Source organism: Larus michahellis, chromosome 2 (assembly GCF_964199755.1).
Source record: "Larus michahellis chromosome 2, bLarMic1.1, whole genome shotgun sequence".
Classification (NCBI taxonomy): domain Eukaryota; kingdom Metazoa; phylum Chordata; class Aves; order Charadriiformes; family Laridae; genus Larus; species Larus michahellis.
The window spans coordinates 22428493-22451458 of record NC_133897.1 but is presented as its reverse complement, the minus strand read 5'-3'; the positions used below and the strand labels follow the sequence as shown (position 1 = coordinate 22451458).

The 22966-nt window shown below is 37.0% G+C and overlaps 1 protein-coding gene across 1 annotated transcript in view; it reads left to right on the top strand.

Moving 5' to 3' along the window:
- The first annotated feature begins 17305 nt into the window (after window positions 1-17305).
- Window positions 17306-22966, top strand: part of MALRD1 (MAM and LDL receptor class A domain containing 1) — a 269347-nt gene continuing 263686 nt past the window's right edge. The window contains exon 1 of the mRNA XM_074574506.1: window positions 17306-17360. Within this exon, the coding sequence (XP_074430607.1) occupies window positions 17348-17360 (13 nt within the window). The 5' untranslated portion in view covers window positions 17306-17347. The remainder of the gene's footprint in view (window positions 17361-22966) is intronic.

Genomic DNA, 22966 nt, shown 5'->3' with positions numbered 1-22966 from the left:
GATGTACTCCTTCCCCCAACCTAGAGGGGAAGACAAACCAGTTAGGGTTTCTACAGGCATTATTGAAGGTGTTGGGACCCGCAGGAGGGAGATAATATGCAGAACTCAGGCTGATGCAAGAACAGAACTGCTGTGAGCCTGAGCTCACAGGATTAATATGGATATATCAAAAAAGTGTAATTTATTGCTTAATAGAGAAATTGGCAGACATGGAAAGATAATGGAAATTTCCCCCTTCCCTCAAATCATTTCACGTAATGGATTCAGTGCATTTGCAAAATCATTGCTGGGTTTGGTCCAAGAAATCAGGAGGAATTATTCCTTAATTTTTCGTTGTGCTGTTGGGTGTTGTGAATATTGAGGTGGCTGACCACATACAAATAAGCACAAAATTCCTGGCTTAATGTATTTTTTTGATTCCAGAGAGAATATTTCACATCTGTAAGGAAGTGTGAGAGTTCTTCCCACACCTACTCTTTCAACTCAGCATTTTGGCTTTTGCACTGTCATTTTCATATGTTTTAAGGTGAAGATACCAAACAACAGCAACTTGTCCTCATTAGGGCACTGCTCACTTTGTAAACAAAGTTGAATCACTAGTCTCCTATTCAGCTAAGTAATGAGTCCAAGTTCTAGAGTCAGATCTCCAGAGATAATTGTAGTCACATACAATCATATGTAAGCAATAGTGCTTACATATGTTTTTGAATTTTCTAAAATTAGTAAAGAAATTACTATTTCAGGCTGCAATCGAATAGAAGATAAATAATCTAAAGGCATGCCATCAGGGCAGATCACATTTATTAGGCTATTCTGTCTAAAATAGCTCTTCAGATGGTTCCCATAGTTATATTTAACAGATAGCTTAAATGTCAGATAGAAACTTCGAAATGAGCTGATAGAATCACTCAAGGCAAAATCTGGCTTGGTGACGCATACCGCATTTGTCATTCCGATATGGGCCTTTATTGCTGCTGTTGTATTACTTTCAAATATTGAATTCTAATGGCATGTAAAGAAACTTCAGTGAGCATTACTGAAACAATAATTGAAGAACGATTATTTTATAAATAGTTTCGGTTTCTTTTGAAGGAGGGATTGTTTTCTTAGTGAAACTGGGATCGCAATATGAGTGATTTAACTCTCACAAAGGTGATACGATGAATACTCGAAAATTATCTGATCCACTCTTTCTGCAGGTCTCTGTAGAAGAGAGAAGTTAAGTCCTTTGTATATGCTCCTGAGATAGAACAAAACTAAGTCCGTAAGCATTAGCCCAACATTTTGGTATACATATATAAATAAAATGATCCTTATAAAACAGAAATGCCAAAATGAGTAATTAGAGAATAGGAGTTTGATTTACATCTAACAGTTTAATTGTCATTAATACTGTTAATGAAATTCCATAATTTCTTATTGATACCTTAGTTAAAAAAACTTCGAACCCACAGGCCTGTAATGTTCTATACAGTCTGTTATTTCATTACCAAAAAATCACCAAAAATGACCTCATTTATTTCCAAAAATTTGTATTTAAAATATTGTATCAAATATTCACCTATTTATATTCAATACATTCAGAAGTAACTTTTTTGACTTTCCACAGTCTGTTTTAAAATCGCTTAGTATAGCTCTTCCAAAAAAAATTCTGTGTGTGGAGACTTACATGATTTGTTTATGCTACCGTAATTTTTAAATGTTGTTTATATTCAATAGGAATATATGTCTATTTGAATAACAACTTCATCTAAATTAATGCAGGTAGGAAATGAGTGTTTGGAATAGAAGTATTTCAGAGAGAGGACAGGAAAGATGCTGTATTTGATGGCAAAGAAATACACAGATATCGCCATATCTGGCTTGAAAATCATAGGCATAGCTTATTGCACTTGAGAAATGAAAAACAAATTAATCATTATGCAAAAGACCCTGAGATAGATTTCTTTCACACATCGAAATCTCTTTATGTGGGTAAGGGTTTGGGCATTCTTAGAGCGTTACATTCTGGTTATCTGCATAAAACTCAGATAAACAGGATTTTTTCAGGGGATTGAGTTAAAAGTTGATTAGTATTAGGTGAATGTTTTATTTTTAATGTTGATCTAAACTAGTCTGCTCCCTGTGTAATCGGCATATGCACAAGATCACCTATGTTTAGGTTTCCAGGATACAAAACTGTGTCCCTACATCATGATACTGTCCACATTTTTCTCCTTAATCTCGCCTAGAGTGTACTTGTTGTACATTCGTTGAGGGAGTACATAGAGGATGCAAGAGGGCTGTGAAAATGACTCAACAGAATGGCTTTGACCATTATCAAAACCTGAGAAAATAGAAAATTGGAATAAAACATATGGAGTGTAAATTATCATAACTTTTTCACATATCTATTTAATCTGGTGTAAAAATCTTTTTTAAGACCCTCTTTATTCTCTTAAAATGTTCCACTCATATTTTATTTTTACGTTCCTTTTTGCAATTGGTCTAGCTGACATTATCAACACTGCTTAGAATGTCACACTGTTCATTTAAGTAGTATCTTGACATCTACTTTCATAGGCTAAAGAGAAAAGTAGGCATTCAAAGTGTCTTAAAATTCAAAATGGTCAGCCAGCCTGGATAAAATTAAACTCAGATAGGTTTGGATTATTGCCCGATGCTATTTGTTGAGAAGAATTGAGGAGAACACATGAAAACTTCTGTCGCAGAATGAGATCTATCTTTTGAGTGCATAGATGTCAATTTGGTCTTCAAATTTCAGCCATATAGAAAAAATGTGTTATTTTGTAACAATAATTCATAAAACCTTCAATACTAGAATTCAGCTAACACCATTACTAATCTAATACCCAAATTTTTGTTGATGTGCAGCAATAATCTTCTTATTTCAGTGGTTATATCTATATACAAAAATGTCAAAGGTAAAGCACAGTGTCATTTTTTTCTCTGAAGTTTTTCCCTTAACCCTCATTGGAAAAAAAATATATTTTTTATGGTTTTAAAAATTCAAGCTTAGTTTTCTTTTTTTTTTTTTTTTTTTAGATTGGGAAGGTTTTTGTGTCCAGAGTTGACTACATGAGCATGTTTCTAGGACTAAAAAATATTGATGATCAGAGGGCTGGAGCACCTCTCCTATGAAGACAGGCTGAGAGAGTTGGCGTTGTTCAGCCTGGAGAAGAGAAGGCTCCGGGGAGACTTTACAGTGGCCTGCCAGGACCTAAAGGGGGACTACAAGAAAGCTGGAGAAGGACTTTTTACAAGGGCATACAGTGATAGGACAAGGGTTAATGGCTTTAAACTGAAAGAGGGTAGATTTAGATTAGCTATCAGGAAGAAATTCTTCACTCTGAGGGTGGTGAGACACCAGAACAGGTTGCCCAGAGAAGTTGTGGATGCCCAATCCTTAGAAGTGTTCAAGGTCAGGTTTGAGTAACGTGGTCTAGTGGGAGGTGTCCCTGCCCATGGCAGGGGGGTTGGACTAGGTGATCTTTAAGGTCCCTTCCAACCCAAACCATTCTATGATTCTACAATTCTATGGCAATAATTTTTAAGAGTTATGAGAAAAAGAATAAAGTTCATATTAGAACTTCAAACATACTCACTTTTATAATGGAATAATTTTAAAATCCCAGTTGATTCCCTTCCTGGAAACACTTTCTTAATGACAAAGATGAAACCCTGTGCTTTGGTGTACTCTATGGGAAATTTGTGTTTAACTTCAGTGGAGTCAGCGTCATTCAATGCAAAGAACAGTAATGGAATATAATTTAAGAAATATACCAGGGACAACATTACAAGGGAGAGCCCCTGGGTTCTGTAAACACAGTCCTTATATCTCACGAAGTAATTAAAGAATGTAAGAGAATTAAAATTTTTGAGATGGATCTCCAGACTGGTACGCTCAACAGAAGCTCTTCAAATTCATCCATCTGCCCCTGTTTTGCATCACAAGGAATTTATTAACTTTGGTATTTTTTGGATATAAGGCATATGTTCTGCATTTAGGTACAGAAATAAAAATGATGTCAGAAATTACGATGAAATGCAAACTGATGTCAGTTTGCTATATGCTTCCAGTTATGGCTAACTGTAATGAGTATGAGGGTGACTAGCATTCATGAAAATCAGCCTGCTTGGACTTACATGTCTGTCTGTGGATTTAGGTTTGCTCAGATTTAAAATTCTTCCTTAAACCTCTCTGAGCCTAAGACAGAAGGAATGTACAAAATTTTTATTTGCTCGTGTAATAACATCCTTAGATATAGTAGAAGTGTTTGAAAATTGGTTAGCAAGAAAAAGCATATTAAAGAAGGCTGCAAAAAGAAGATGAATTATCTGTACATTAGTTCTGAAACCATTAGTAGCCTTCCCTTCAGTTTCCAGTCAATCAGTATCTTCCCTTCTTTGTTTCCAGCACTCACGTCCACACATTATTTTAAATTTTTCTGTATAAATGTCCTGCCTTCTTTTCCAACATCAAGTTGATTAAGTTGTTTCTCTACTTAACCCCTCATCAAATAGAAGAGTTCTTTCAACTAATGTAAGATCATTTCCTTTCTCTCTCTCTTCTACCTTTCTAGTAAATGAATAATTTAATACCATCATATTAGTATTCATGCACATACTCATCATTTAGTGATGACAGTAAATCAAAGCTGAAAACACATCTGTTTACAGGGAAATTACCATATTTCATATACTGTATGCAAATTCTATGCAACTTTTGTTATTTCCTTGAAGGCAGAATGCTTATTCTTCCGACACAGCTAATTACTTCCGTATCCGAGTTTGACTTGCTGATGAGATATATTTGTGGTTTTCAATACTGCATTTGGAGTCTTCTTCCTGTCCAAGAACTTGAAATGCTGAATCCAAGCTGCTGGAGATTGCGTCATCTCTAAAGACCCTATCATTTTAAGCATGGTAAGTTAACACAAAGGGAAAATGCAGTATTGTAAACAGAATGAATAAACTATAGCCAAAATTTAAACAGAAATATCAACTCTATTTTTCATTGTATCTTAGTTAAATTATTGCAAGTGCTTTGCTTTGTGCTTTTTAATTAATTAGTTTTACCCGCATGCAAGTAAATGTTCTTTCATCAGACACTTAATTGCAAGCCTACATTGTAGAGTTGAACAGTAAAACATAATGCCAGTAATATTTTCTTTGCTAATAAAACAAATTTTCTTTTTTCATAATTTCATTGAATAGCCTTCCAGTGAATAAAAAATTATCCATATGTAATGTTGATTTGAAATAGGTTTTGTGTCCTATAGCTTATGAACCTTTCACTAAGAGCATAAGCACATACCAACTTATGGCCTAAGAAATATGCTATTTTACCTGTACACATCCACGACTCCAGACAAAGTTTTCTCTTTCACAGATTCTGTTCATGTTCTGATGGCACATAAAAAAATCATAACTAAGCACCCAACAAAGATACAATGACTAATAGCTATGAACTTCCTACTGTATTGTTTATCTACCCAAAGTATAGCAATAAGAGTGGCAATCAGTTCCCTGGAAGAACTTCAATGGTTCTAATGACATATAATGTTTGTGCGTGTTGTGGGCAAATGTTCCCATAATTGATTGTTAGAGAGACAAAGGCAGCAAATACAGCTTTTACTGGCAAAGTGCAGCAGTTCAACAAAGAATTCCAACAAAACTCATAATAATTTATAGCTGCTTATGTTGAGTTAAACAATATTAGCAAGACCATGTGCATTGTTGCTTTGATGATCATAACTGTGTTACTAGTTCAACTAGTGCACAACCCAACGTTAGATGTTCATTTCTTCAGTGCTGCAAATTCTGCAAATGTATTTACTTAGTGGGCTGGAAGTAGAAGAGAATTTTTGTTTCCTTCATGGTCAGTGGCAAGTTTGTCAAATTAAGTAATAAAATAGTAAATCTAATTTACTAATTAATGAATTTTCAAGAAAGTGATGAGCAGCAAAAGAATGATTGTCATTCCTTCAAAATGGTGATTACATCAGATTTGTTTTGCTATACTGCCTGCCTTTGCTTAATTTTATTGTAAATCAGGCCAGGATTTGGTCTCCTCTCTTTTATGCATGTTGCAGTTCCTGGGGGAGGATTCATAGCTGGTGTACTCACAACTATTAGGGAAGCTGTTCTTGAGAAGTTGATGTATTTGAGAACACAGTATTGTTTTAACTCTGCAGGTTTAATGCTTATGGTTTTATGTTTATGGTTATGGAAGGCATAAATTATGCTTTGTGAGCATAATTTGATAACCATCAATTAAAAAAAAATCGCCTTCCTCCATGGTTGCTGCTTTTTTCCTTTTTTTTTTTTTTTTATTTGAAAATCAGCCTCTTTGTCCAGAATTTGCTCATTGCCTTTACAAAGTGTAAGAATGCAACAGTGCATCAGAATAAAATTCCCCTTGGGCCAGTGTGTTCCTGTGCCCTGACAATGAAGGCACCAAGTGAACGCAAACTGACTTTCCTTAGACTCGATAGCAGTAAAATCACTAGCCAAATAGCGTGAAAGTTTTGCATAGCTGAGTGAATTTTTCAGTTCTGCTCAGAAAACTGTTTCATGTCTTTGAGAAAAAATGTGAGAAGAAAGTTGAGCAGGGGTTTAACCATTTTCAGGACCAAACCTCAGATCCATTCCTGCATCTTAGCTTTTCCTCAGCAATCTGCTTGCATGAGACAAATTAATTCATTGAAACAAAGCACCAAGAAACCAACAGCCATTTTTTCTTGCTGTACTTATCCTGAATTAAGGAAGTGGAGATTCTAGGTCAAAAAATGATATGGAAATGCTATAAAAATATCCATACAGATGTGTGAAAGACTGTAACTTTAAAATAATTGTCTGAAAGCTTAAGCTTCTGCAAATCGACGGCAGGCTTGCAGGCCGATAAGAAGCTTGCTTGTATCTATTTAGCACCTTCTGCAGACCATCCTCCTGCTTGCCAGTCACCACCCAGGATTGCCATCAGCTGAGGAGGGTGTGTGGCTCCCCTGGCTGGAAAGGGTGTAGGCGTCTGGCTGTCAGCATGGCCAGACCCTGCCTAGCCCGGGGCCCACATGAGCCTGTGTTGTTAACTCCAAAATTGCTGAAGCACAATGACTGTGCCAAGCGCTGCCCGAACAGCAAGGGGGCAGGAAAAGCTTATACGGTGACCGTGTAATTAGCTAGGCAAAGGCCACTGTCACGCTGATTGGTCAAGCTACAGACCGACCTGGGCTACCTGGACTATAACCGGCGCAGCGACCCACCACAATTTGGGAATCGGGACCGAGATCCCCACCGCCACCAACCATGGATCAACAGGATGCCACTGAACTTCCAGAGGACCGCCGAGATGTTGTTGGGCCTGTGGTGGTGACTATATTCTTGCTACGCTCTGTAATACTGCTTCTCTTTTCTGCCTTTCCTCTACTTCTGCCTTTACTCTATCGCTTGTCTTAGTGACTTTCGCTGGGGAATAATGATAAACCTGCAAACCTGCAGTGAGCGGCATCTGACCTTGTTTGTGTCTTAATTTCACAGTTGGAATCATTGCGAACCTCTCCCGGGCCTGATGTAGTCAGACCGGGACGTAACAAAATGACAGCCTGTCTATTTTGTGACACACGCACACACACACAAAAATTGTTTCCCCCATCTTTACATTTCATTAAAGAAAACAATATATGAAATAAAAAGCTCTCTGAATAACTCAAGAAAATAATATCATACATGCAACATATTTGATAAAAGGGAGTTATCAAAAAATTGAGATATAATAAAGGATCTTTCTTTGACAGGAGACTGACTAGATAAAATATCAGTTTGAATAACTAAAAGAAAAAAAACATTTTCTGCAACTCAAAGTTTAGCACTGTGTTACTAAAAGTCTAAGGGGATCAATCAATATTTTATTTTATATTACAAATCATTATATATCTGTTAAAATCCTAATAATAAATGTACTCAGAGAAACCTCAAAAATTGGAAATAATCTGTATTAAACTTACAATTGCCCAATTATCTATATTATCTATGTTACGCCTGGAATGGACACAATGACATGTGCCATACTTAAGGTGATTAAGCTCTACCACCACCAGTGGCAGTCAAAGCAGGTGGGCAGAGCAATTTAAAGCTGTTTAGCTCTTCTACTTGTATGAATTTTATGAATAGTAGATGTTGGGTTAAAGTTTGTTCACATGTGAATGAAATTGGTCTTCGTTACAGTAAATGAAACAAAACATTAGCTATTTCATGTAATCAGGTAGCAAACCAAAAAACTTCACCTAAAGTGCTGGTACTTGGCACTACTCAAACTCAGACAAGCTAAACCAAGAAAGCACTGGCTGTCCCTCTCTTGGTGGATGAATGTGACTGTATCTGAGAGAAAGAAGAGAAAAACTGAGACTATGTCATTGGAAGTCAAAGCCACAGCAAAACAAATATTGGGAACATAGGCTTGAGAGAAACCTGTAGAGAAGTTTTAGATAAAGTCCTGGATGAAGGAGTTTTACACTGGGTTAACTAACCATCCATCTGTACTCGACTCATGGTATATCCAGAGAAACAAGATTTCTCATTTTTTTTTTTAGAAATATGAAGAATTTAATAAAAAATAATGGTTATCAATGTCATTTGACTGGCATCATCTGGGCCCCATAGACCCATCAGACTTTATTTGATTTACCTCTATGAATTTTATTTAAAAGGCCTGATACTAAGAAGCAGAACCAAGTAAAATTTTAAAAAAAAAGACACATGAGGTTAGGCTTCCTAATCCATAATTATTTTGTAATGTTTCAGGAAACAGTGTTATTTGACAGATTCTTCATTTTTGGCTTTCAATTTTTATCTATATTCTAGGTTCATCCAATGTTCACTTGGGTAGAAAATCTGAGGATGGTGGTAAAGGAGTAGTAATTATGAGTATGATAAAAATGAGCATTGCACAATCTTAATTCACTCATTGAGGGGCTGGAAGGAAGAAAAATCTTAACTGTCTTCATTGATTGTAATAAAAATCTCATTTATCTTAAGCATGTCAACCTGAAAATATCATCAGCTCATGTAATGAAAAGCGTTAGCGACTGGAGGGAGTGTGTTCAGACACATATTCCTGCACTAGTTACACAGTCATATTTGCATTATAGGAAGAAAACGGTAGTGACAGATACTCAAAGAAAAAGAAACAATATAATCTATACAAATTTAGAAGAAAATATTGGAACTGCGTGCCTGCAAGAGAAAGATAAACAGAGGAAGAAAAACTAGGAAATATAAACCATTTGTTACCCAAGTTTAATACTATACTAAGGAGGTATGAACTGATCATCAATATTTTTCACACCATGGTGAACGTAGGCTTAGGGTTTATAATCAATAGCAGAATGGCACACTGGCTTAGCAAGGCAGTTAAGCATAGGACTACAGTTTAATATTACACTCGTTAATGGTCCTGGTGACTTCTGAAGGGTTTGATCCAAAGCCTTTTGAAATCATTAACAGGACTTCCTTTGGCTGCATGGGTTTTAAAGCCTGTCCTATGCATTGGCTGAGGTGGTAGAGGTTGCTATCTGCATTTGCCCCATGTATTCATTTTGGGTTTCTTGTTACCCTTGAAAATGCTTTAATTTTATAGAAAGCTAAAATTTAATATGTTCATAAACTCAGATCTAACCAGGACTTCATTTCGTTTTCATGTTTCTACTTTCCGTTCAGTTCTCAGCAAAATAAAGCAAGTTATTTAATATTTAAAACAAATGTATCTTCTGTACATGGAGATTAATGAGCCTGGGAAAAATTATTATGATGATGATGGGTGATATGATTTTGACAACGAATTATGTATTATTTTGGGTACTTCTGGCGAGGAAATTGATTTAATATTCTTAAATGCTCAGAAAGGTTAAGAAGCGAAATGTAAATGTGTTTCTCTATTAAGTCAGTACATTTCTATCTAAACTGAAGTGAAAAAGCCAGTACAGTGGGATCTCTTCACAATGCATAATATAAAAAACAGCATTCCCAAAGCATTTGTTCTTTCTTTTCTAGCTCATTTACTTTCCATCTATAAGCCTATTTGGAGCTTCTATTACACAGTGAATGGTTTTCCAATTTATGACGCATTCATTCACATTTTACTTACTGTCAGTAATTAAAAGAACACTTCTTCTGGCTTTAAAGCTTAATTTTTTTTGTCATAACTAAGTTTATATCCTAATTCCTCTTAATTTTATTGTAATTTTAGTTCTGTGGATGGGAGAGGAGTTGGTTCAACCTTCTCTGCATTACACTGCAATGGAACTGCACAACCTTCGTTTTCTACAGAATTGTGAGAAAGATTCTTTAACTGCCTGTATTTCATGGAAATTTCTCTTTTGGTCTGAAAGCTTGTCCATGTGGTTGGATTTGTTCCACTGGCAACCTTAGCTCCAAGTAAAGTTCATATTCAGGAGCAAATCTGGGAAACTAAGTGTTCCCAGTGTTATGTTATGTGAACGTGTACATCTACCCATACGCACAGACACATTATTGCTAGTTAACACCCACTCCATCCTCCATAAGCCTGATGTTTGCCAAATCTTACCTCCTGTGGGTAACTTTTATGTACTTGCATATACTGTTTATTCCTGCTGATGTCTCTGTGCTTAAGGTGGCACAGGAGCTGTAGCTATGAGCTATGTAGATTTCTTTTCATGTTTTACCTTGTATTCTCTTTTTGGGTGTTCTGATACCTGACCAGGGCAAAAACTTGGAGAAAGAATAGTCTTTAAACTAGATGCCAGCCTGTGAAGAGAAGTTGAAAATTCTGGAGACTCACTTTGTTGGCAATGTATGAAAAAGAAATATTGCACTGTCTTGGACAACCTTTTTCATACAGATTTGAGAAAACAAAGAGAAAGGAGTGCTTTTCCTAGCACAGACAGCCATGCAACAACTTGCTGTCCCTGCTTTTCTCCCTCCAAAACCCAAGGGAATTTAAATTTAGGAAAGTCCAGCTTAATAACAATCCCAATTAATTTTTTCAAAAGCAAACCAAGCCAAAGATTAACTTAGCATTGTGGTGCTAGCAAACTATTTGGATAAAGGCCCGTTTCTATCAGTTTGGAAAAGTGTATACTTCGGTGTGGGTGACAGATTTGTTTTCATTTTGCTGCACAGTGCTTTCATTTTGTGAGTGCTTTTAGCTGTGAGTGACTGTGGGAGGCATGTAACAGTATTATTTAAAACTTCAGAAAGTAATTCTGCTAACAAATTAAATTAACTGCAGAGTGCGGCACTGAGAATTCTGACATTGTGCCCTTTAGTGGTGGATCTGCTAGCAGACATGTGTTTTCCTTCTGTAGCTTAAATAACTAGTTTTATTTTACTTGTTTGGACATTTGCATGGAACTCAAATGTAACAATTCTTACCCAATCTGTCTTGTCCATCCTGACACATTTCTGATCTATTTTATTGTAGGTTTCATGAGGTTTTATTTTCCAGTCATAGCTTTATTTTCTGTCACACTCTCTGATTTTTAAAATCCCCTCTCCTTTCCTTTCTTAAATACTTTCCATTCTTGGGCCTCTGTTGGTAATATGGTAACCTGTCATCAGAAATACTGTTATTTGCGCTTGATAAAAAAAAAAAAAAGAAGCCATGACTCAGATGAGTGTTAATAGTGCCTTTCAGAGGGTCTTAAAGATACATCAAAACATTAATAAATCTAGTTTTGCATGAGAGCAGTAACTTAAGAGAGGACAGAATTTAAGACAAAAGCAGGTTGTTCTGATCATCTGGTCTGAAAGTCCACAATAATTTCATCCAGCAGTTGCGAATCAGTACTAAATAGCATTATGTTCCTTTTGCATTACATTTTCAGAACATAATTTATCACAAGAGAGCAAGAGGAAAGAGTCCGCTTACATTTCCATCTTCAAAGCCTCCTTTGAGTTCCTATGCTGCAATAGGAGGCATTGTGTTCTATTCGATGCAAACCATCACATTTTTTAGCTTCCTTTAGGATGAATAGTTTTTTGCTCACTGTTTTTTTATCTTGCTAGGACTTAAAATTTCAGAATAAAGTCTGTTTTAGGGTGTTTCTCCTTTCAGTGGGTTTCTCCTTTTGAACGTCAAGGCTCTTCTCCATGTTCTTTTCTATCTCCTGTGTCCAGCTCTGGAGCCTCCAACATAAGATGGACATGGGCCTGTTGGAGCAAGTCTAGAGGAAGGCCACAAAGATGATCAGAGGGCTGGAACACCTCTCCTACGAAGACAGGCTGAGAGAGTTGGCGTTGTTCAGCCTGGAGAAGAGAAGGCTCTGGGGAGACCTTATAGTGGCCTGCCAGGACCTAAAGGGGGACTACAAGAAAGCTGGAGAAGGACTTTTTACAAGGGCATACAGTGATAGGACAAGGGTTAATGGCTTTAAACTGAAAGAGGGTAGATTTAGATTAGCTATCAGGAAGAAATTCTTCACTCTGAGGGTGGTGAGACACCAGAACAGGTCGCCCAGAGAAGTTGTGGATGCCCAATCCTTAGAAGTGTTCAAGGTCAGGTTTGAGTAACGTGGTCTAGTGGGAGGTGTCCCTGCCCATGGCAGGGGGGTTGGACTAGGTGATCTTTAAGGTCCCTTCCAACCCAAACCATTCTGTGATTCTATGTTAGGTATTGCTGACTCCTTTCAACCCTGGTTTCTGGTTCAGATGATCCCCTGCAGCTGCTGTTGAAAGAGTGTAGGTAAAGACAGAAATGTACAACCTCAGACACTTTGGTGTAGTGTTTGTTAACCAAAGTACAAAATGGCTAACTAAATTAGTAAGGAGAAGAGGAAGAAAATTAGCTGCTACTTATTTTCACGTGAAATAGCCGTAAATGAGCAAACACATACAAACCCACATTTTCTCATAAGTAAAAAATTGTTGTTTTTCATAGCAGAATATTTTGATTTTATTTTAGTAATGTGTTACTCAAATGCAGTCTCTCTATGTCAACACCATAGGCATCCAAGCACTGAAATAACATTTATTATACAATTACTACCTTCAGAACTTCAAAGTCTTCACTAATATTCACAAGCATTTTTTGAGTCCATAACTTCCATTAAAATTATTTAGGAAGGAAATGTGTTCTGATGTAAAAATATTTATGTCTTCCGGAAAGGTGAATGCATGACCAAATGAAACCTCTGTTGATATGTCTCTTGTACATTTCTCTGTGGACGTTATGGAGATTATTAAGAGAAACTGGTTCAAAGCTCAGGTGTGGCAGCGGCTGAGCCCCATCTCTGAGCTAGCTGGTGAGGAGCTTGGTCCACCAGGGAGCTCAGCGCTGCCCTTCATCCCTTTCACCGTGCTGGCCGGGCAAGAAGGATTAGCGAGCAGTTTGGCAGAATGGCTTCCCCTTCTGCCCGAGCTTTTCTCAGTGCTCAAGGCCTGAGGGGGTCAGAAAAAGGCTGAGGTTTCCCAGGCTGATATGGAGCCAACAGGTCCCAGAACATAAGTGATTCTGGTGGCCTCTTGTCCCAGTACTGGTCTTGCTTGCTTGGAGGATGCCTGTGTAATCAGCTGTACACCGGCTGCAGCCAGGGCCCTGGGGCTCCATGTATCCTGCCAGAAGTTTTCTCAGTTAAGAAAGCATTGTCCACCCTGCAGGCACAAGCTCGATGCCAAGCTGCTGTGAATTGTCTCTGTGCTTGTTTGTCCAGATGCCCCTGCAGCTACATCCACCAGCCTGGATGCCTCCGGGCAAACTCTAATCATTGCCATGGTCTCTCTGGGTTTTCATTGGAAAGCCTTGCCACTATGATGTCATAATGGCAAAAAGAGATCTGAGAAAAATAAAGAGTTTCTTTACTGCTTGTCAGAACTGCACTTTTCCAGTATAAAAAAGTTGAGAGCGCTCATTTCATGCAGTGTGTTGTAAGGAAGGAGATGTGAGGGCACAGGACTCTCTCATACAATGTTAGAAGACAGCTGGGTAACTGCAGTTTGTCGTCTGCCTCCAAAACGTCTTTCTAGACTTTGCTAGGTATTATTGCTTCAGCATGTCCTGGTTTTCCTCCTGGGAAGAGTTATAATGCTGTCAGTGTAGTTATCCCGTCAGTGATCCACTTGCTAGAGGGTTGCGTGCAAGAGACAACCTGAAAGACATCAAAGATACTTCCTGCCCCTGCATCCAGCCAGCTGCAGGACCTGGCTTTATCCGGATATTTGTTTTCATTTCCCACCAATCTTTCTGCATTATGTTCAGAGTTTAACTCTTTCATTTGGAGGTACTTATTCAGAACTTCTTTGGGTTCCAAGTAGAAAAAGAAGTTCCTAATTTTATTTGAGTCAATTGTTGGTGTTATTACATACCTTTCAGTCAGCCATGCTGCAGATCTGCAGTGGTAGGTTTGTACCACAATATTTTATGCTGTCTACTTTCTCAATACATATCTTCCCCCATCGCTGTGAACATTTCATTTGTGCCATCAGGGGCTGAAATCCATTAGTATCTGTCAGTTGCTGTTTGTTTGTCTCCCATGAAATGGCTCAGCTATGTCAACCCTGCCCATGGTTTATGCCTCAGAAATGACCACAGCCAAAACTGGCTCCTTTGCTGCCAACAGCCTCACGAGAACAAAGGAACTGAAGAGCAGTAAAGTCTGAAGTAAATTGACAAAAATCTAAGGGAGCTCTGACATTTTAAAGCTCTTGAGAATCTGCTTCAGGAACATTGCTAACTTCTTGTTCCCACGTGGGAAGTGGCCATCAGTAAAGTAAATGTTCACCATGGTATTTGGGTATGTTCTACTTTGGGAAGGTGATACTTTTTCTAACTCTTTTTGTTAATTGAATACTTCCATTATTCAAACTTAATTTTAAAGAAAGCCTGTGTAGGTACATGTTTACAGACCAGTCTGAATTTACTGGTCATTTAATCTCGAAATTTTGGTTTTTTCTATGATCTTGTCATTAGATTTGTTTTAAAATTTATTTGCCATTAATTGTTGTTTCTTGTAATCTTAGTAGAGTATTGAAGATAGACTGTAATGTGTGGTCTGTATTTACCATGTATATAGAAAATAATGAATTGCTTGTTATAAAGGAATTTCTGTCTGCTTGTGAAACATTACACTGGGCTTCTACATCCTTCACAACGGTAACTTCACCTGATATTAAATTATGCAAATATTCGTTACCTCAATTCTACATAATTCATGCTAAAAATATAATTTTCTTGCAGTGATGGATATCCAATCATTTATTTATTGTGTCTTGGGAATTTACTTTCCAAAATAGAATTTTAATAGGCATGAAATCAATTAATATCCATTTGCCAATCTTTGAAGATTAACCATTTAGTTTAGAGCTTGGACTACTTAATAATCTTTTAATGTTGATTAGAGTCTGATTTCTGATTTTGTCTACTATGAAGGTTATGCTGAAATTGCTGCAGTATTATCTGGAGTCCTCAGATTTCCTTGATTGCAGCCAGTGAGACTTTTGGCCTTATGAAGACAAGTAGAAGGCTCGTTAATCAGTAAGTTTTTACTGGGAATAGGAACGTGCTGAGTTTCAGCGTTAGGTACTGCCTCTAGAACATTTTGAAACTGTAGATTTGAAATTATGTGCTGCTGATGGGAAGGACCACTCATTTTTTGTGAAAGGGCCCACAGAATAGCTCTGGATAACTTGGATAAGTAGTCAAGCATAAAAATGTCAAAATATTGTATTCTCCACCCTTTTGTACAGCCCAGTATATAAGACATTTGCTATTACTAGTCACAGGCCATAGCCTGTGGTTCTCGGGACTCATCAGGGCACATTTTGTCCTGTTTGGGCTTGGTTTAACAATTTTATAGTGGCCAAGTCACTGTAGCCTAGCCCATTTTAGCATAAACTCTATGATAACTATGTATAGCAAACATTTGAGAAACTTAGGTAGTCCCTGAACAAATAACAGCCCTTTATTTCAGCCAAGGATAAGGGAGGCATTGGGCTGCTTTCACACTTCATCTGGGAAGCAAGGAGAAGGAATAAAGCTCTTGGAAGAAAACATGCTAAATTAGACGCAAATGTACCCCAGGCCAAAGACAAAGACTCTCTGAATTATGACCCTAAAAAGGCATAATTGCCCTCCTGGTAAAGAATTCAGGGTGCTCATGACTTGTCTCAATAGTCCCCTGTGCTTCTTGAAGGAGATTGAAAATGCTGATGTTAGGACCCGAGGAACGTTATAAAGATGAATATGACAGGAAGAAGAGGGTTACATATTTGGAAGGTCATGTACATCAACTGCATTAATGAGGATTTTCTTAGAAAATTTGGACTATTAAACCAGAAATTGGACTGTTTAAAATTCTTAGCTCCATATTTATGTGTTTCCCTATTACTTTTGCAAGATATTGAGTGTTTCATATGTTTTAGATTTAAGTTATTTGCTACTGAAATACAGCTGCTGGAGTGGGTGCAACAATTCTGCCTCTCATTAGCGTGGTGGAACTCTAAACATTTATCAGTTTGGGAAAATTTTTGGTCTAACTTAGAACTTCTCAAGACTCAAATTTTTCCTGAATGTTCTGATAACTTTCAGCCAAAGTCTTCATTAGAGTTTTTTAATGGAGCTGCTGCTTACATAGTTGAAAAAAATGCATGTAGGAATTTGTTCACTCAGATGAGTTGTCTTTTTGATGTAGTAAATACCTAATTAATGGCAGCTGTCTAGAATTTTAAATCAGTAAGGAAAATCAATAAAAGTTTGTTGCTGTACTTGAAATAACCTGTCATTATCTATAACCATTACACTCATTTTAAACTTTGTAATTCAAGAGAAATATCCAATAACTCTGATAAGGACTGAAAACTATTGCTGCTGCTGATAGGAAATACAGAACTGAAAAACAGCAACCGTGTCAAACTTTGGAAACAAACACTTAGTGATGTAAAACCTCAATCACACCTTTGTCAGCTGCAGTCTGTCTGAAAATGTGTGGTGCAGCTCATAGAGGAGTAGATGAGATGAGAAAACATTTTTTTTAACCTCAGTTTTTGATACACTGCAACTAAATTCAAAGCAAGTCTGGAAGAAGTTTTGCTTGCTGCAGGAGGACCACCCCCATGGTGGTAGACCCTTGCCACGGCAGCTTCTCTGACATTGGTACTCTCAGACTTCAAGCTTTTGCAAGAAAAGAAAAATCTATCAACTTTCTAGGCAGCTTGTAGTTAAAACCCCGATGTTTTTTTCTAGGAGAGCAGCTGAAAGCTGTTTTCTTTAATGCAGGTGTAGTGCATTACTACCTGATGGATGATGTGGGTAGAAGCAACAGGCTGGGCAAGGATTGCAGAGAAGAGTGGGAACGCAGCAAGATCTGGAGGCTGTATGCTAGGTGAAGGTATGTGGGAGTTTTAGTCTGTGAATGGAATTTAGTTCTTTTTCAGTTCTTTTTCCTGTGACTGGGGAGAATAATGTGTTTCTTTCAGATCTTTGGGGCTTGTCTAGCCTGCTGGCTCTATACCCTTTCCGAGAAGTAGTAGTTCTGGGGATGCTTTGTGTGATTGGGAGACAGGAATAGTGGTATGGGAAGGTGTTTGTGATTCATTCCCTGTCTGGGATGGCTCTAGAAATATAATTTGGAGCAGCTTCAAGGTCCCTCTAAGCTGTACCTATAGCTGCTGCTATGTATGAGTTTTTAGAGCAGTGGAAAAGTTACTGTATCTTAGCGGCAGCCCTCTTAAGAAGAGTGTAGGAAGGGGGTTGTTTATTTATTTTGCTTTTTGATTTCTTTGCTTATCCTATTGATGATCCTTCACTGTAAGCAAAGTCACTCAAAGTGCAAAGCAACATTAACAAGAGGTTAGAACCAGTGAGGAAGGTATATGATACTTACTTATGTCTTCTGATGATCTGTGAGAATGTATTACGTTTCACATTAACTCGCTAATGCATCCAGACTGAGATTCACATTCTTTTAGCTTAGATTTTAGCATTAAATGAATCACTAGACCTAAAAAACTTTTTTTAAAAATGTGATAATTTTTTGTTGTTATGGTGATAGAATAGAAAATAATAAAAAAAATAGTGATGTAATATTTCCTACAGTTTCTCTAAGTGTGAAATTGCTGTAAGTATTGCATAACTCCAATTGAAAAGTGGTTATTCTAAATATAGTTTCTACTGTTTGTGTTAATTTAAGAAGCATAACTAAGCATTTTAGACTTAGGATAAAGCTGCTTTGATGAAACAGCAGACAGTGACCCTGTGGTTTATTTTAATTATTTTTTTTGCAAATAGAGCATGTACTCTGAATTTCACACAATTTCGTTGTGTAAGTGTTAAGCTTCTATCATTAATCTCCCAAGTGCTTTAATTGCTAGGACTCTTCCCAAACCATGCATGTGCCTTTATTGCATAAAGTTCAACTTCATATTAATTGCACTGAAAGCATGTTTTGAAGGACCTATTCTCTCTTGAGAACGTCACCTTTTCTTTTAATGTCTCTGAAAATCATAGCTGGAAAGCATCCCTCTGCTACTTTTAGTGAAATATTTCTTTGGGTAACATGATATTCCCCTTATATTGAAGGTCAACTTACAATTGGTGGAAAAATGTTATTTGTTAATATTAGTTGCTATTTAGCCTTATTTATCAGAAGGCATCAGACCGATTCAGAAAATTTCAGGCCACTTTTCTGTTTCCAGATGATAAAATTGAGACAAATGAGAGTTTGGCTGAAGAAAGATTTGTAAGAATATATTTCCTGTATCTTTTGTTTGGCATAACTTCTAGAAATGTGTGGAGCAAGCATGACTACTGAGAAACCCTCAGGAGCAGTGTCATGCCAGAGATGTCTTAAAGGCAAACTCAATAACATGGGAAAGCCTGGTGGATACATTTGTTTATTTCTAATTTGCTTACTAAGGTATATGCTCTGTTGAGACTCCTTCTAGGTCTTAATAGCCAGTTCTTGGGTGCATGGATATGTTTCAGGACTAAAGATGAATGTTGCTGCACTCACAACTCTGGGCTATGCTGATTCGGTTCCAGTTATGGGAGATAAGCCAAGGGAGATTTCTTTCTTCCAGATTTCTCCCTGATCATGTTGTTTTTTCTAACTAATGTTATATAGTCACAGACAGACAATGTGAAGGATTTGTTTACCTTCATTTGCATACCTAGAAGTGATACCAATGGGTGAGCTTGTTTTTCTTGTTGACGGAAAACACCAGGCATCTCTAAAGGAGTTGTTTCACTTGGAGACAGACATCTTTGGGTGATTTGCCCTGGGAAGGTGTTTGCTTCTGCTACCACCAAGCCTTTGGTTGTTGTCTAAGTCTTGAGCAACCAAGGTTAGGCTAGATGAACCCTCCAATGTATACAGTCATGATGGACAGCAAAACCGTTTGATATGGTTCCAGTTTAATCTTTATATTTTCTTTCCAAACTTTGGGAGAAAGCTAGACTTATTTATAGTTCTTGGGGGTGAGGAGACAGCCAGGTGTTGTTCTGATACCCATTAAGCATGCTCAGCACACTAGCATTTTTGGCTCCAGTGAGGGGTGCCTTATTGAAAGAAATGTCCCAACTATTCTTACTCATTGTATGACCTAAAGCAGAGCAGCCGTGGTGAGTGTGAAATGAATACCTTTGCATTAGACTAGAGCAGAGGATGAGCTCCAGGAACACACGTAATACACCTTGTCCACTGATGGGTGTTTGGTCCATGGGACCGGACTGGAACTAGTTTGAGTTAAACACCTTGTGAAATGCATGTAATCATGTCATGTAAAGGCTCATGCCGCATAATGCATGAGGTCCTGAGCCCCATGAGATTCACACACAGCTCTGTTCCTGTGAGACAGGGCTACTTGATAAATTAGTTACAGCTGAAGAGGGCTTAAAGGAACAAGGAGTTCCTACTTTATAGCAGAGAACAGAAGAAAACTGTTTGGTAGAATGATGTGATGGAAGAAAGGCTTTCCTATTGACTAGGAGAAGACTGTGTGGGAATGGTACGTGCTGAAATCTATTTTAAGTTGTTGGACTGGAAAGAAAATGCTGAGAAAATCATTATACTGCTCTTGCTCCAACCTCTAATTTCTCTGCAGAAGCATACATGTGGTAGAAATGTTTTTCGCCTGATCAGTTACCTTATTCCAGTTCATAGTTTTCTCTTATAATAGGGTATTGCTTTATGGATTAGAAGCACTTTTAAAGGTATTTTTTCCCCTCTTTGTGGTTGGGAGAGCGAAGGGCGGTGCTATGGAGCTCTTAATTATTCAGAAATTAAATATTTTTTTTTCCCTCCAAACTCTAGGTACAGGAACAAATTTTATCATGATACATATTGGGATCAAATTAGTCTAGCATATCTCCCCTTGACTGTTTTCTTTTCTTTCCCTTCCCTTCTATTAGCACCTGTGATCTCTTCTTCAATGTGATATGGTCTGTCATTACAAAGATAGAAATTATGCTACCAAAAATTTTCCTGAAGTATAATCTTATTTCAATCTGTAATGATCTAGGACTTTGACCTGATTTTCTTTAGTTCACCGCACTATGTGTTAATATCATGGGAATTTTCCTTCACTAGTTTTAACTGTGGTGTTCATGCTGTGCACTTATCAATATGTTAAGTTTGGTTTTAACCTCTCGATTGATTCTACTAGTTTCTTTTAGCAAATGGAGATGAGTGGTAAGGAAACTTATCCAGACTCCTCGAATGTATTAATATCTTAGTCCTCTTTCAAGTTAAGTATTGAATTAGTGCCACTTAACTGGAAGCAGAAGGTATGCAATTACTGCCTTTCACATCAAAGTAAAGAATTCTGTCAATTCTTGTTAAAAACTGATCAATTAGGGGCTACTGCAATTGCTTGACTTTATTCTACTTCGCAGAAGTCATTCAGGTCAAATTTGACAATTAAAAGCTAGAGTGATTATATGATAATATGAATGGCATATTTTTGGGATGGGGTTCTCAAAAGGAAGTCTTGGCTGAATAGTTATGAATTACTTAAAAAATAGAATTTTGGTGGTTTTCTTAATGATCAGATAAAATTGTTCTTATATAAACAAATTTGGAGGATTGTTTGTATTAAAATTAAGGATTTTTACTAAAACTGCAGTTTAGGAGAAAATGAGATATATGTTAAAGGTATGTTGACTGCTGCTGTAGTGCTCTCTACTCTGATCATACATAAAAATGTTATAATCTTGCTACTAGAAGGTTATATTAAATTTAACGACATTTTTATTTCTCTGAAGATGTGACATTGTTTTCTATTCTGTAAGAATTTTCGCTGAAAGAAAGTTAGTAGTGGCAGTGAAATTTGAAATTTTCATATGGTGAAAGTAATATCCCATTTCTTGAGGTTTTTGTCTTCTGTTTCATGTGTTCATAATAACTGGGTCGACAAAAACTTAAAGGAGAATTGCTAACTGCAGTCCTTTTTCTGCTTAAGCAGATAATTTTCTGTTGACATGAAAAATAGACTTAAAATGCAAAACTTTTCCAGCCCTGTTTCAGAACCTGTTTTCACTTCCTTATAAGTCTTATATTTTAAAAAGCCTAGTTTAAATATCTACAACATTTTCCACAGATTTACTTAAATAAGTGGAAAGGCTGAGAGGGCAATCTTTTTTCACTTACAACAAATGTATTTTGTCTTGGCTAAAATGAAATGAATTAGGCTAAAATTGTATAAATCAAATTCTGATGTAAATTCAAGTGTTTTAACTTTTTTTTTTCTCCTTTTTGAGAACTGCTTTCTTGCTAAAGTAACTTTGAAAATAGACATAATGCCTGATCCTGTTTGTTCTCCTTTTAGCTTTCAGTTTCTCTGCACAGTTTCCCTACTCCCTTCAAAAATCCCCTTTGATTATTGCCCGTCCTTCTGCTTTTGTGACATCCTGCATATTTTTACTGAGTTATACGTCTTCATTCTCTCTCTACTCCTTCTTTTTGTAGATCTTGATTCTTCTTTCTCCTTTCAGGGTGCTTTCAGTTCAGTACTTGAAGTGTTTGTCCTTTGGACTTTCTCTGCAAACCTTTTGCTTCCAAGTAATCTTTTTGTCCCTTCTTATATGTTTCTCAGAGCTATGAAATACTGTGGTGTTCTTGTTAATTAACGAGAGGGCTGACTTGTTGCACTTGTCAAGAAACTCTCCGTACATGTATATAGCCACACACTTGCAAAAAAAAAAACCTTTCCTTTGATTTTGCACTTTTTGTTAGATCTTCACTGAGATACCTTTTTTTCTTTTTTTGCTTCTTCACTAAAAATCCTTGGACAACACCTTAAATGCTTTATGAATATTGGATACACTTTTCATCTCTTTCCACTCGTAACAGATCTTACGGTGATTCTGACTTGTTAGGGTTATGCAGTTTTGCTTCTTATTGATGTTTTAGACCATAATGGAAATGGATACCATTTTCTGCTGAAAACTACCCTCTTACAGAGCTTTTACACAAGTTTTATGCTACAGAGCAGGAGAAACACTTAGAATGTTGCAGCAGAAGTTTTAACAAAATAAAAGAAAGCTGAAAGACGGGGAAATCCTGCCCTTGTGAAGTACAACAGTGTGAGGAGAAGTTTCAGATGTAGGGGAAAAGAAGGAATGAGATTAAGTATTGTATGTTGGAGAAAATAGATTGTAAAACAAAGCAGCTGAATAGCAGAAAACATGTAAGCCTTAAAGAATGTAGTAATATATTACACGGAAGAGGTTGTACGTTGTTTTTTTGTCTAAGCTGTACTTACAGAAGGGAAGCAAGCAATTCAATGATACACATTCTTGATGAAGTCATATATATATATATATATATCAATGAAGTCTTAATTCATTATTTATTAGTAGCTTTGCTTTTCTTCAGGAGGTTTTCCAATGAGCTCTGTAGCCTTGAGGACAAAGCGTTAAAATCAAGCACGTAAAATGATGTCCGTAGAAGGATAGTGATGAAAAAGGCAGAGTTGAACCCAATCAGCTGGAAAATTT